This window comes from Copadichromis virginalis, linkage group LG14 (assembly GCF_057382275.1).
Source record: "Copadichromis virginalis isolate Kocher_CV1m ecotype Utaka linkage group LG14, C_Virginalis_male_GT1.1, whole genome shotgun sequence".
Classification (NCBI taxonomy): Eukaryota; Metazoa; Chordata; class Actinopteri; order Cichliformes; family Cichlidae; genus Copadichromis; species Copadichromis virginalis.
Genome location: NC_140631.1, coordinates 19,445,459 through 19,461,297, shown reverse-complemented (window position 1 = coordinate 19,461,297; position 15,839 = coordinate 19,445,459). Strand labels below are relative to the sequence as shown.

Sequence of the window (15,839 nt, the reverse complement as noted above, 5' to 3'; positions counted from 1 at the left end):
AGGGATCTCAAAACTGGATTATAGATGGCAGAGAGTTGGTGTCGTAAACCACCGCCTCTGTTCAAAGATGTTCGCTCACAGTGGACATAGATGGCTTCTTTCACTCCTCTTTCAAACCATCTGTCCTCTCTGTCCAAAATGTGAACATTGGCATCCTCGAAAGAGTGACCTTTATCCTTAAGATGCAGATGGACTGCTGAGTCTTGTCCTGTGGAAGTGGCTCTTCTTGTGAAGTCTGAGCGTGTTGCTGGGTCTGAAATACACTGTGTATTTCAGACCCAGCAACACGCTCAGACAAAAACTGGTTCAGCCGAAAGACAAAACGCCAAAACACAGACTTAACAATGTGGTGTATGCTGTACAGTGCAGCGAGGAATGCCCAGACCTCTACATTGGAGAGACCAAACAGCCACTTCACAAGCGCATGGCACACCTCCACAGGACAAGACTCAGCAGTCCATCTGCATCTTAAGGATAAAGGTCACTCTTTCGAGGATGCCAATGTTCACATTTTGGACAGAGAGGACAGATGGTTTGAAAGAGGAGTGAAAGAAGCCATCTATGTCCACTGTGAGCGAACATCTTTGAACAGAGGCGGTGGTTTACGACACCAACTCTCTGCCATCTATAATCCAGTTTTGAGATCCCTTCCCAGACGCCTTAACGCCCACTCACATCCTGGGCCATCTGACCTCAGGAATTCGCATGATAATGTGGAGCAAGGTTTCACAATGAACACACCCGAAACTCTGGCTGATTGGGACCCACACCCAGTTTCACACCTTGGCTCAGGCTATTAGAGGATCATCAGGGGGTCCTTTTGTCCCTCTGTGGGGGGTTACTCCCACTAGGTTTATATCTGGGACTCTCCACCATTTGAACTTAGAACTGAAGAAGCTTCTCGGATGAGAGGTGAAACGTCTTCAAGTAACTTAAAGAAGTCCAGACGCTTTTCTTTGCAAGCTCCTTTGACTACGATGACCTGGATGACTGAGAACCTTCACAGACAGTAGTGAGCATGACTTTCAAATAGAGGAAGTCGAGTAGCAAACTCTAGTATTATGTGCGACTAGGGCCTACCTCCAGCTGGCAGGGCCTAAAGAAGGCCTGATGCAGAACAATAATTAGACTTATTCCTAGTGCAAAAACTATACAAACAATATATTACAGACTGTGAGACATCCCTCCTAAAAAAAAATTCAAGGGGATTTTTTGTAGTTCTGTGTTAAGCCACTTAAATCTGACTTAAAAATCATTCAAGCACAAAAAAAAGCAAATAACTCAAGCGCTTAACCAGTTGTCTCTACATATAACAGACAAATTAGCAAAGAGCGAATTTTAAATTTAGTTAACATTTTTAATTAAATATTCAAATTAATTATTGAATGGAATTAAAAATAAAATGTAGGCACATTGTTACTAGTAGCCTGTCACAAAAACAAATAACCTGTCCCATTACATTAACTGAAACTCTGAAAAATGCCAAAGATAACAAAGTTTGACAGGCATAAAATTGCATTTTTGTACCAATGAGATGATTTTTCAAAGTGCTATAGAAACTTGGCACAGCTCAACATGCGGTGTAGTGTGTCCTTAAAAATTACAGGATACTTGTCAAGTTAAAGACAAAAAAAGTGGCAGAACTAAATCACTATCTACTGCAGATGAACAATATCCAAAAGTCATGTCCTTAAGAAACAGGAAAAAAGCAAAGCAAAGACCTGAAACAGGACCTGAGAGATGCATCTACCCTTTCAGTTGATCCATCTACGGTTTACTGAAACCTTATCAGAAATGGTCTCAGTGGTCTCTCAGGGGATCTTTTCAAAACTGATTATTAACACAGAAAAGTACCATCGGCTTTTCATTAAACACTACAATGCCATCTGGAAAACTTCTGATTGGCATGACACTGATATCGAGCACACTGCCAATGCAGTAAAAGAATACCTGGATATGAAAACATACAATGGAATCCAGTTAGCCATGGATTGGCCTCCCAACAGCAAGGATCTGAACATGATCAAATCAGCATGGAATCACCTTGACAGACAATGTAACAAAAGACAAGGAAGATCTAAAGAAGAGTTTTGACTCAAGACTCTTCATAATACTGTACTCACAATGTCAGCAGAAGGGAAACAAAAAGATTGTTACAATGCAAGCAAGAAGGATTTCTTTTTTTCTTTTCAACAAAGAAAACATCTTCCAGAGGTGAGGAAGAGAGGAGGATTATACCTGCTTTCACAAAGTCTCTAAAGAGCCTCTCCATGGCCTGATGTTCTGGATATGCCAGACTGTAGAAGCGGCTCTTAGACATGGAGCTCCTGGAGGTACATCTATTACCCAATTAGAAGGTAAAGCATCTCTAAAGGTAGAGGTTTAGATTCATTATAGGGAGCAAGGACAAAGTGTCTTTCAGAGGACATTTGGACAAACAGAAATGACGGATGATTATTTGTGTTTTTTACCCACGTGTGCCCAACAACTATGGGAGTGTCTTGTGAGCTGAAAAAAAAATGGAATTTCAAGTAATCATCGTGGGTACAGTGTGGTGGATGAAAATCCATTTAAGATCCATTTAAACCTCTGTCAGAGATTTACAGTTAACAAACAGTCAGGTGAATAAACAACAATGAGACACTTGTGTAGGTTAACGTGCTGCACGGGTGAAAAGCTCAGAGCAAATCACACCGAACTGCAGTATTCGTTTATTTTTATAGGTTACATCGTCAATATGCAAATATAATCACATTTCCTGTTACGCAGGTCCTGATGCTGTCTGTGTGCAAGCTGTGTGTAAGCTGTGTGTGTATATATGTCACAAAGTATGTGTGTTGCAGGTCAATTTCTAAGAATAATATAATGCAAGTCAACTTCTGCGGATATGTATTTCTGTGCTGGTCTCTTGTCAGTGTCACAGGGTCAGCTTCCTGTTTTAACAGAAAACTGTGTCTGGTGAAATATGTATAACATAACTTTTGAAGCATAAGCAAATAAAACAATAAAAACTCCCTAACAACCTCCATCCATTTAAACCTGCTACACTCTTGAGAACATAAAAAAAACTCTGCTCTACCCCTGATTCAAACAGAGCGTTTGTCTGAGTAACTTAGAGACTGGATATAAATGTTGCTGGCAGCTGCAGGCAAGGCAGGGACTTCACCTGCTAGTAACTCCACACCCACCGGTGAGTGTCCTCTTTTGGCTTCCCGGGACAGGTGAAGAGAAAATGTTCCATGAAGTCACAATATATACACTCTCACCAACTAAGATCCAACATCAACTTTCCAGAGGTGAAAGACAGGCTCTGCATAGCAGCACAAGTTCATTATTCTACTCACCTGAAGAAGGCAAGTGAAAAGAACTGGGACAGGGCGATTTCCATGGAGCTACTGGCTGCTGATCGAGGCCTGGCTTATGAGTGAAGCTGTGCCCTCTCTTAGGAAATTGTCAGTCTGTGGTGAATCAAAGGTAGTGGTATCATCATGGGATATTCGTGCACATTTCATCAACCATTAGGGAAAATTCCCCAGGAAGTCCAATTTTCACGTTTTTAGCTACCATACTTCCCAGTAGTAATCCTAAAACTGATAGAAAGATATATTTCTTTTCTCAGTGGTGAATGATCGAGCAGCATTAAATACTAGTCAAGATTACAAAAGAAATCTGCAGCAGCCTAACTAACCATTATAGAGCTTGGGGGATGGTATGGTGGTTAGTTCTTGGATCAAAGTTGCTGTGTGAGCTAAATGCTGGTGGGTATTCTGTTTCTTCATCATGGTGTTCAGAGAGCATCTCCTGAATAGCTTTAAAGTCTGAAGAGAAAACACCCAGTTTGTTCTGTCACAATGACTGAAGGCCTTTACACACCCAACATGTAAAATTTGTGTGAATATTTTTTGGGGACTCAAAGAATTTGTGGCACTTATTTTTTCATATAAAACTTAATTTTTCCTTTTTTTTTAACAGATCTTACCAATCACTCTACTGCATGTGGCAACATTTGCTTTCACAGCTCAAAACATGCACTGGAACTAAAGATACAGCGATATGAAAATAATAAAATAATTTTATTTTACCTCAGGCACACAGCTAGTTGCTGCTTCAGGTCAATCAGCTCTCTGAAATTATTTCTCTGCCTTCTCAGATATGGTCCCAACTCTGCTAACAAGAGCTCAAAGTGCCCCACTGAGATCCTGAAATATGTACGAAAGTGGTCGTAATACAGCTTCCAACTCCTGGATCAAACCATGAAATTCTCCCTGCTGCTGCCTTCTCTTGAAAATTGGATAAACCCAGAATCTCGCTTTCTTTCTTTTCTTAATTAGAAAACATCAGGATGGCCTCATCATCACATTTTTTTTGTAGTGCATTTTTTTAGGGTTTTTTTTTTTTTCGTGCCAAAACCTTATGCTTTCTCTGTGTATATACAGTGCATTAGATGACAAGTTTGTATCCTTGTTGTTTTTTCGCAAACCGCTTGGTGCATAAAGGCCATGAGACTACTAAAGGACATATACAGTGGAGTAAATAATTTTTTCATACCCTGCTGAAAGAAAAGAAAGGAAAAAAAGAACAGTCTTTAAATCTTTAAATATCTGTTTAATAATCAAAATAAAGTTTTTATGATAAGATAAAAATATTCTGTATTTAAACACGTGCTGCAGCATGTCAACCAGAAGATAACTGTCGAGTTTTCTTTTCCTGGCATTGACATAAATTGTTAGATAATTTCAACAAATCTCTGGTTATCTGATTACACTGTCATAACGCTGTGCCTACGTAATTTCGTTATCTGGGTCCACAGCAACATCACACTGAAGAGCACTGAACAGAATAGATGAGGGCCTGTGCAAGGGGACTGGCAATTGAAGAAAGAGCAGAACAAAATTAAGGGGGCACATACATTAAGCATTTCTGACACTGGCAAATCAGTTTTCCTTAGCAATTACACCAAGATAGCTTTGATTTCATCTGGGGATGGCAAAGGGGGATTCAGCATTACATCTGTCAGCAAATACAAGCAAAATTTACAGCCTGAAGTGAATCGTGTAAGCTTTTGAGGATATTTTAATGACCTGCCTTGTCCTTTACAGGGTTCGCAATCTGATTATAAGTAGTGAGGACAAGAGGCTAATTGAAGTGTCACTCACCAATAAAGGATCTTTCTTTTCTCCTTTTTATTGTAAGTGAAGAAAATCATCTTTATTTGAATAAATCGTCATCACTTGAAATACACTAAAGCTGATATATAGAACTAAAGAAGCCATTCATTCCTGAAGGCACAGTCCCAAAACAAAAATTTTATATACTTTTAAGTGGAACAGAGGCAAAAGTTATTAATTCCATAAGTACACACTTTAAAATTAATATTTATGTGTACTTTACCTTGTGCTATTTTATGATGTAGCCAACTAAAATGTAACAGATGCTGCCTGCCTAGAAAAATAGACCAAAAGATAAAGAAAGAAAAAAAGAAATCTATGGTGTATCTATGGGGAATCTTTTATCAAAGGTCACAAGGAAATTATTTTGAAAATTGCCCTACCTGAAAAATATAAATTCCTTGTTTCCTCATTTATTCACATGCTAGCATTGCACCTTTAGAGCCTGATGATGGATGCATGGGTATGTTTTAGGCTCCAATCTTTTTGATTCTCATTCATGTAGCATGGGGTAATGTCACATGTCACTGAACTGAATTATGGATTTCTGCTTCACCTAGCTTACATTGGTATTTGTATTTGTGAGAAATTCACTTTCTGAAGTAAAGTCATTAGCCAATCAAATCACATCAAACACTCAAGTTCAGCCAAAGAAGTTGCATTATTCAAATGTCTTGAGAGAACAAAGTTCAGTTTGGCATCCAAATGTGGGAGAAGTGAATGAGAAGATCACTGCAGCGAATAATCAGCTTGTTATATAAGAACAAAGTTACTAACAGGCAGCTAACTTGGCTAATGCTAGCTGTAAATGACCCAGATTATTTGTTTATTTGATATTTTTCAAATAGTTAAATCCCTGAACGAATTATACTTTATAATATAGATTAAACTCTTATTTTGAAATTCGGAACGGGCAACTTCCGGGAAGGAAGATCGTACCGCAACTGCTTGCCGTAGAAAGGATTAATGAGAAGGTTATCGTTTTCCATCCATCTTAAAATTAGCATCTAGCTGGAAGGCGAACAGGTATGTTTGTGTGTTGTACTTGTTGTTTACATTTCGGACAATTTGTAAATGTATTACTTGATTGTTAATAAGTTTATGAGCGATCTAGCAGGCTGATGCTAGCACCTCCTGTGCCTTTTCTGTGAATTGATTAGCATAACAGAAACGTGGTTATATCAAGTGAATGTTTATTTGTTTTATGTTATGATTACAGCTCTTACGATGTGTCTATGGCAATTTGTGAATAAATGGGTTGGAATACCCCACCATGGTCCATCCGTAATGATCATTGAGTGCATCGTCTGAATAAAGTCCGGCTGGAATGCTACAGTAAGAGCTGATCCCCCGCATCATCCTGCTGCCATCCTGCACCACGGAACCACGAGGACGAGTCACGGAGCTGTGTTGCTATTCGTCTGGGATTGACAAGACATTTCATGGAGCAACTCAGTGCCATTCTATGGGTCTTCTAGACAGAGACTTTATAATCATCATGCAGCTGGCTTAATGGTTTGATGTGACGGTCAGAAAAGGTATGGAACATTTCATTCTAATCGACAAGGAAAGGACATTCATTCTCATCAGTGGTGGTTAAAGGGAGAGAGAAGGTCGTCAACTACTGTGGACATCTGCTGCATTAAGACACAACGGACATGAAGTAATAACAAGTGAAGTAATTTTGTTTATTGGTATTTACCACCACTACTGTATATTTATCATTCTTTCTACTGACCAAAAAGGGGGTGAAAGAGGGGCATTTAGTTCAATTTGTAACTGTACAATAGTAATGGTGTATTGATCTGTGTTTAGCATAAGAGGTTTACTTTACCACATCAGTTTGCAACAGCTAGCAGGTTGCATTTATTATTTTATACATTTCTTCTCAATGTTGTGTTGGTTATCCGCTTCTATTTCAACTTGGTTTAAAGTGCAGAGATTCTCCTCCCATCTGTTAATGCAGCCTTTAAGTTATAGTAACCACAAGCAGCTCATTAACTAAAGCCTGCAAATTAGATAAGTAAATAACATAAACATGAAGGAAATGGAGACTCCCTCCTCACAAACAGAACTAGAGCATCAGATAGTCGACCTGCAGAATAAAATCAAAGGGCTTAAGGCGTCTCTTGAAGACACATCAGAAACTACGGAAATAGAACTTTTGGAGAAGGAAATTCAACGCAGAGAAGAAACGTTGAACAACTTACAAGGTGAGCTTAAGGAAGGCCTCCGACGTTCCACTCGAACAAAAATCCCAACTCCAAAGGCGCTCGAAATGCAGCAGGAGGAAGCAAGAAAAAGGGAAAGAAAGTTCATCTCAACGTACGAAAGATGGAAGATTCGAGCCCGAGAGTCAAGAGAGCAGCTCAAGTCAGACATTAGTAAAGGCGAGCTGGCATCTTTGATGGATTCTTTGGAGAAAGAGAAAGAAACTGTGTTAAACACTTACCTTGAAATACGAAGTCACATTACACCTTCTCCAGAATTAAGACGTCACGTTGACAGTTGTGAGGCAGTTACAGCCGAAATTATGAAAGTTACCTACGAGAGAATGTCAGATCTCGATGGTGATTATGATGCAGAACAAGTACATTGCCGTCTCAGGGAGCTGCTTAAGAACAGCTACGCACGCTCCATCTATGGATCCACTGCATCTAGAGTGACAAAGTCAATCCGTAGTCACAAAAGCACTACTCTAACACTCAAACAGGCGGATGCAGCAGCAGAGCTAGCTGCTAAGGAAGTCGAATTTGAAGGGTTGCTGGAAGAAGAGAGACAAATGGAGAAGATAGAGGAACAGCACAGAAAAATGGAAGTAGAAAAACGCAGACTTGAACGCCTTCAAGCAGAAAAGAATTTGAGGGCTGCTCGGGCCAAACTGCAAGTCTACAGCCAGGTAGCCTCGCAGGAAGGCAGTCTCCATTCCTCTAATAGTTCAGTGGGAAATCATCATGTTCCCCCTGACACCGAGAGGCTCAAGCCAGTTAAAGGAAAGGAAAGGTCTCCTTGTGCCTTCTGTCAAAATAATCAACACAGACTACATGGATGTCCCAAGTTTATTGCTAAAACTCTGGAGGAGCGTCGAGATTTTGTCAGAGAACATAAGCTCTGCTATGGCTGCACCAAACCTGGACATAGTGCAAAAGACTGTCGACATCGACACTCATGCAACACGTGCAAGGGTAAACATCCCACTTGTTTACACGATGACAACTATTTAAAGAAGGAAAGAGTTCTGCCACAGGAAACCACTATCCTGAGCAATGCCGGCCAAACGGAGGCTGCTGCAACTTCAATGTCAGTGATTACCGGACAGCCAACTAACACATCAATGATTGTGCCTGTGTGGGTGTCAAAAAAGGATACAGGAACTGAGAAACTGGTTTACGCCTTGCTGGACACGCAAAGCGACACGACGTTTGTTGACCAGGAACTGAGTGATGTATTAAAGGCAGATTCCTGTCCAGTTAAGCTGAAGTTAACTACGATGATTGGACGCGACGTGATCGTAAAGAGCCAAAGAGTCTCAGGGCTTTGTGTTCGGGGTTATCGCTCTTCCCTCCTCATCGACCTTCCTCCTGCTTATACCAAGGATTGCATACCAGTAAACAGAGCCCATATCCCAACATGCGAGACAGCTAAAAGGTGGAATCATCTCTCCAAGGTCATAGAAGAGATTCCACCTCTACAGGACTGTGAGGTTGGTTTATTGATAGGCTATAACTGCGCACGAGCAATGGCACCAAGAGACGTCATAACGGGAGGAGACGATGAGCCTTATGCAATTCGTACCGACTTAGGATGGAGCATAGTTGGTGGTACGTCGACATGCCCCGACACCTCAAGTACGGCGGGACAGTGCTTCCGAGTTGCAGTCAGGGAGCTCCCACCAGTCACTCCGGCAGATGCCATTCGCATTCTAGAGTCTGACTTTAAGGATGCTAAGGAAGACGGCAAACCAGTGTCTCAGGAGGACATCCTGTTCCTGGACAAACTCAAGAACCACATCGAAAAGAACAGTCTAGATCACTACGAGATGCCGTTGCCCTTTAAGGAGAGACCTACCTTACCTGACAACAAACAGCTTGCAGTCATACGTCTGAGCCATCTAAAGAGGAAGCTGTTAAAGGATGAAGGGTACAAAGAACAGTATATCAAGTTCATGGAGGAGGTCATAGAAAGGGGTGATGCAGAGGAAGTCCACGATGATGGGAAAGAGGGCGAAAAATGGTACATACCTCATCACGGTGTATTCCACGACAAGAAGCCAGGCAAACTGCGCGTGGTGTTCGACTGCTCTGCCAAGTACCAGGGAACCAGTTTGAATGATCATCTGCTCACTGGTCCTGACCTGATGAACAATCTCAACGGTGTACTTCTTCGCTTCCGGTTGCACTCCACTGCATTGATGTGCGACATAGAGAAAATGTTTCACCAATTTCATGTGAAGAAGTCAGACCAGGATTACCTGCGCTTCCTTTGGTGGAAGAAAGGAGATCTCGGTGCACAGCCCCAAGAATACCGTATGAGGGTGCATATCTTTGGCGCAGCCTCATCGCCTGGCTGTGCAAACTACGGATTGAAGCATTTGGCTACAGAAAATAAAGACCGATACCCATTAGGCTCTCAGTTCATTCTGAGAAATTTCTATGTCGACGATGGAGTCACAAGTACAGACAGCTCAGAGAAGGCTATCAAGTTAGCAGAAGAAGCCAGAAAACTTTGTGCCCTGGGTGGTCTTAGGCTCCACAAGTTTGTGTCCAATGACAAAGCTGTCCTGGTAAGCATACCAGCAACTGAACGTGCATCAGACATTAAAGACCTCAACCTTGCCTTTGATAACTTACCTTCAGAGAGAGCGTTGGGTATCCAATGGCACGTCGAATCAGACTGCCTGAAGATCAGCACCAACCTTAAGGAACAGCCTGCAACACGTCGAGGCATATTGTCCATTGTTGCATCCCTGTACGATCCCTTGGGTCTCATAGCCCCCTTTTTGCTCATTGGAAAGGAAGTGCTGCAGCAGATGTGCTGCCATGGAACAGGTTGGGACGACCCTCTAACCAACGAACTTCGTCCACGGTGGGAGAAATGGAAAAACGACCTCAACAACTTGGAGAGGATAAATATACCCCGAAGTTATGCCCCGGCAGATTTCGGAAGGGTTATTAAACGTGAGTTACATCACTTCTCCGACGCAAGCACTACTGGCTATGGACAGTGTTCATATCTGAGGCTTAGCAATGAAGAAGGAGACATCCACTGTGCTTTAGTCATGGCCAAATCTCGCGTCGCCCCAATAAAGGTCACCACGATCCCAAGATTAGAGTTGACGGCTGCAGTCATCTCTGTGAAAACCAGCAATGTTTTGAAGGAAGAACTTGGATATGCGGACATTGAAGAGCATTTTTGGACCGATTCCAAGGTTGTACTAGGGTACATCAATAATGAGGCTCGACGTTTTCATACATTCGTAGCCAACCGTATCCAGAAGATACATCTCTACACGAATCAAAGGCAATGGAGATACGTCCCTACTGACCAGAATCCTGCGGATCGTGCTTCTAGAGGTTGTTTTGTCCATGAGCTAATATCATCGGACTGGTTTACCGGCCCTGCATTTCTATGGGAAAAGGGAGTTGACCTCTCAGAAGAGGTGGCTCCGGAACTGTCAGTCGGAGATCCAGAAGTTAAGGAAACACGGACTCTAAACACGGAAACTGTAGAACAAGATTCTCTTACTTATCGGCTGGCAAAGTTCTCATCCTGGACTCGCGCCATCTGTGCAGTGGCTCGCATTCTTCGAAGGATCAACAAGGATAAGTCAATCGGCCTCTCTACAGTGCAGGAAAGAGATGGCGCCACGTACAATATTTGGCCGAGCAGTTCTGGAGCCGTTGGCAGAAAGAGTACTTAGCCAACATTGCCTTTAGACAACGCTGGCACACCCCAAAGAGAAACCTGCAGATCGGGGATATAGTCATAATGAAGGATGAAGACTTGCCCAGAAATGAATGGAGGTTGGGAAGAGTCGTAGAGACTACAATGGACAGAGATGGACTGGTTAGGAGAGTGAAGCTCTGTCTAGGTGACAGGAAACTTGGCAAAAATGGTGAACGTCTTACTAAGCGGTCAGTGCTCGAACGGCCAGTTCAAAAACTAGTCTTATTGTTGGAAGGTGACTAGTCCATTCCTTGCATACTATGCTTCTGTTGTTTGGTCATTATTTGTATTATGAAATCATTGTGTTCTTTCTTCCTATGTTTATGGAGTTATGTTTTTGAACACTAATGATTTGGTGGGAGTGTAAATGACCCAGATTATTTGTTTATTTGATATTTTTCAAATAGTTAAATCCCTGAACGAATTATACCTTATAATATAGATTAAACTCTTATTTTGAAATTCGGAACGGGCAACTTCCGGGAAGGAAGATCGTACCGCAACTGCTTGCCGTAGAAAGGATTAATGAGAAGGTTATCGTTTTCCATCCATCTTAAAATTAGCATCTAGCTGGAAGGCGAACAGGTATGTTTGTGTGTTGTACTTGTTGTTTACATTTCGGACAATTTGTAAATGTATTACTTGATTGTTAATAAGTTTATGAGCGATCTAGCAGGCTGATGCTAGCACCTCCTGTGCCTTTTCTGTGAATTGATTAGCATAACAGAAACGTGGTTATATCAAGTGAATGTTTATTTGTTTTATGTTATGATTACAGCTCTTACGATGTGTCTATGGCAATTTGTGAATAAATGGGTTGGAATACCCCACCATGGTCCATCCGTAATGATCATTGAGTGCATCGTCTGAATAAAGTCCGGCTGGAATGCTACACTAGCTGCTAATCAAAGCACAGCAACGTTGCCTGCTGCTATGAGTTAGCGCCAGCAAAAACAGTGCAACCTGAGTGCATTAGTTTTTCTTGTGCTAGTCCATCTATTTATCAAACATTAAATGTTTCATTTTTTAAGTAATAGCTATTAATGTCAGTTTTTTTCGTTTGTTCATTTGAGAGGAGGTGGACAATGCAGTAGCATAAGTAGCCTACTGGACTGTATTGTTTTGAACACCTTCCATCTCAGGTCAGTGTGACATTTTCAGGGCCATTAATCAAGACAGCAGGAGAACAGGAGAGCTAAGAGGGCGTCAAAGGAAAATACATTCTGACCTAGATAAAACTCTCATTGAATGAAAAAAGTGCCATTATTGCACTTAGGATTCACACGTCCAAAAGAAGTAATAGATAACATCTTGACAGGTACTGGTTTAAACATATAAGGTGGTGCTAATTCTTATAGAATTAGGGCTAGCTGAAAAGGAAGAATATTTTATTCTTATTTTTGCTTTTTCCTTACTTACCTTTGCACAGATAGTTTACTAAGAACCAGCACCCAACCATTAGCAAAAATCATATTTTTACTAATAAGAAATGAATATACTATTTATAATTTAGCCCTCCTTTATTACTTCTATCTCTTCTGCGATAATTCCCTTCTCTCAGTACCTGACTGAAGACAGGCAATATTAGTGTTGCCTCTTCTTAATGTTTTCATATTTTATTACAACCTTCAAGCATTGTATGATGTGTGTGTGTGTTTTATTGCAAGTGGCTGAAAAGGTCAGCTGCAGGCTGCTCTCTGTAAGTTAGAGCTGTGAGTGCTGTTATGTACTCCTTATATACACTATATTGACAAAAAAGAATCCCTTTTAATTAATGAATGTGTTCTATGTTTAAGTAGCAATGAAAAATTAACATGTGTTGTTCAGCTACTGGATTCGGGACTCTTTAACAGAAATAGTAAATGGAAGTGAAGACCAACATCAAGGAAAAATGCACAGCAACATGGGCATATATTGAACAGCGAGGTTCAATAATTTATTTCTTGAAACAAAATGAAAGATATGTGGATCCCAAGATAGCACCAGATTGCCCTTTCCTCCAGCTTATGTATTTAAATCTCCTTGGCAGAAAAGCTTCATACTGGGAAGCTCTACAAACAAAAGATAGATTTACTGGAAAAAGAGGTTAAGGTGTAACACAAACACCATCTAACAGGATTGTCCACACCTGCCAAAGAAACCTTTGGCATCCTTCACACTGGAAAGAATGCTTTTACTTTGAAAATATGATTAACCCAGTCACAGCATCAAGACAGACTTAATCCAAAACGTTATGTGCAGTTAAGTTTTAAATACACTTGGCTGCATATAAAGGATATACTACTGCTGGAATAAACAAAAAAGTTTTAAAAAAGATTTGTCATTACACAATCAGAGAGCCTTTGTTTGTTTGCAAAGATAGAATCAACCCAGTTGATGTAAAAGATTGGATCTAAAGAGCTAATATATATACATATATATATATATACATATACATATACATATACATATATATGCCCGTGATCAGGTACCCTGCTGGGGTAATAGGCTGGCCAAAGGAGGAGATAGAAGCCACTGACATGAAGACAAGAAAGCTCCTTACCATGCATGGAGGGTTTCACCCCAAGTCCAGCATCCTGAGGCTATACGCTAAGTGGAAGGAAGGGGGCCGGGGACTGGTGAGTGTCAGCACCACAGTCCAGGATGAGACAACGAACATCCACGAATACATCACGAAGATGGCCCCAACTGACAGCGTGCTCAGTGAATATATCAGGCAGCAGAAACCCAAGAAAGTGGAGGAAGGCGAGGAACCATCATGGAAGGACAGCCCCTGCACGGTATGTACCACCGGCAGATAGAGGAGGTGGCTGATATCCAGAAATCCTACCAGTGGCTGGACAAAGTTGGACTGAAAGACAGCACAGAGGCACTAATCATGGCAGAGCAAGAACAAGCTCTGAGTACAAGATCCATAGAGGCTGGGGTCTATCACACCAGGCAAGACCCCAGGTGCAGGCTGTGTAAAGATGCCCCAGAGACAATCCAGCACATAACAGCAGGGTGCAAGATGCTATATATATATATATACCAGTTTTTAAATTGTGTTGATAGGCCATGTAAAACGAAAGTTATAGTTATAAAAAATATGCAATGTTTGGTTTTCTTTCTGAATACTATTGTTGTTTATATTTACTGCGGGAAGAAACGGTAAAAACTGCGTTTTATAAGGAAAACGCTCGAAAGCCCTCTCCGCCTGTGAGCAAAAACAAAACCAAAACACCCCCCACCCTTTCCAATTGGTTGAAAAATGTACCATGTCGACCATGTAGAGGCGGGGGTTTACGACACCAACTCTCTACCATCTATAATCCAGTTTTGAGATCCCTTCCCAGTCGCCTTAATGCCCACTCACATCCTGGGCCATCTGACCTCAGGAATTCGCATGATAAGGTGGGGCCAGTTTTCCGAAACTCTGGCTGATTGGGACCCACACCCAGTTTCACACCTTGGCTCAGGCGATTAGAGGATCATCAAGGGGTCCTTTTGTCCCTCTGTGGGGCGTTACTCCCACTAGGTTATATCTGGGACTCTCCACCATTTGACCTTAGAACTGAAGAAGCTTCTCGGATGAGAGGTGAAACGTCTTCAAGCAACTTAAAGAAGTCCAGACGCTTTTCTTTGCAAGCTCCTTTGACTACGATGACCTGGATGACTGAGAACCTTCACAGACATGTCGACCAATCAAAACATGGCATTTGTTGTTTAGGGAGGGGGGAGGTTTTAGGAGTGACGGCGGTGTTTTGAGATGTGAGAGATTAGCGACGTTTAGCGCAAATCTTGTGTAGTTAGTGTGTAGTGTAGTCAATAGTTTTGTTGTGTGTGTCAGAACAATGAGGCGACTGCTGAATGTTACAGGTGTTACAGGAGTGATACATCTCCTGTTGTCAGGCCTGCAGGTATCAGGCTTTTGATGTTCTCCTTTATCTCATAGTGGACAGAAATAATTTTTTGGAGGGGCACAAATAATTTGTGTGGCATCAAATTTGATGCAGAACAGCTGATTGTTCTGTAAATAGCTTGAAATGTTTGTTTAAAAAAACGCCTTGGCTGCATTTTTAGGTAAACAGCTGCAAAAGACTTTGTTGTTTGCAAAACTCAGTAACTTTTTTGAATAAGTAACTATAATTAATTGCCCAGCATTGGTCATTATATACTGTATTTTGCAGACAGAGAGTTACAGGACTCTCTCCCAGACCACAGACTCATACTCATAATACAAGTCAGAGCTTTATTTAAAAAAAGAAAAAAAAGAAAGAAAGTTGTGTTTTCAAAATTGGAGTTCAAGTTATTTTTACTTCCAATAGTGTTAACATACTACACAGGTCATGAAGAAGATTTTTTACAATTTTCATTGTAAGTGGGCTAAAGCAGTTAATTAAAAGTAGTCGAACATACATGTAAATGCTGTAATATGATTATTTTAATAAACCATGTAACTTGAATGGATTCGATGCTGGCGTGACTACAGTGCACACGTCTGATGTCGCTTACAGTGGTCCAAGGGATCGCTCAGGGAGTTTGTGTGTTCGCTCAGGCACATAAAAAATTAGAGGGAACATTGCACAGGAGGCGCCGCAGGGGTCGGGTGCATTGTGTGCCAGGTGGCGGCCAGGAGCGGAGGTCCTGGCGGACTGATCCCCGGCTACTAAGACTGGCAATTGGGACATGGAATGTCACCTCTCTGGTGGGGAAGGAGCCTGAGTTAGTGCGTGAGGTTGAGAG

General features: G+C 41.4%; 1 protein-coding gene and 1 long non-coding RNA gene across 2 annotated transcripts; both read left to right on the top strand.

The window, feature by feature from the left end:
• The first annotated feature begins 6,080 nt into the window (after window positions 1-6,080).
• Window positions 6,081-6,444, top strand: LOC146693829 (uncharacterized). Its single transcript, XR_014923865.1, has 2 exons — window positions 6,081-6,194; window positions 6,388-6,444. It is a non-coding gene; the product is annotated as an uncharacterized LOC146693829 (long non-coding RNA).
• A 1,700-nt stretch (window positions 6,445-8,144) lies between these two features.
• On the top strand, window positions 8,145-11,949 carry LOC146693828 (uncharacterized). Its single transcript, XM_085429768.1, has one exon. The coding sequence runs from the start codon at window positions 8,467-8,469 to the stop codon at window positions 11,086-11,088; it is 2,622 nt and encodes an 873-aa protein (XP_085285894.1). The 5' UTR covers window positions 8,145-8,466; the 3' UTR covers window positions 11,089-11,949.
• Window positions 11,950-15,839: the final 3,890 nt, after the last annotated feature.

Bases quoted from the DNA above. Each gene is read 5' to 3' on its own strand.
- LOC146693828 (XM_085429768.1), top strand. From the start codon at position 8,467: ATGTCAGTGATTACCGGACAGCCAACTAACACATCAATGATTGTGCCT.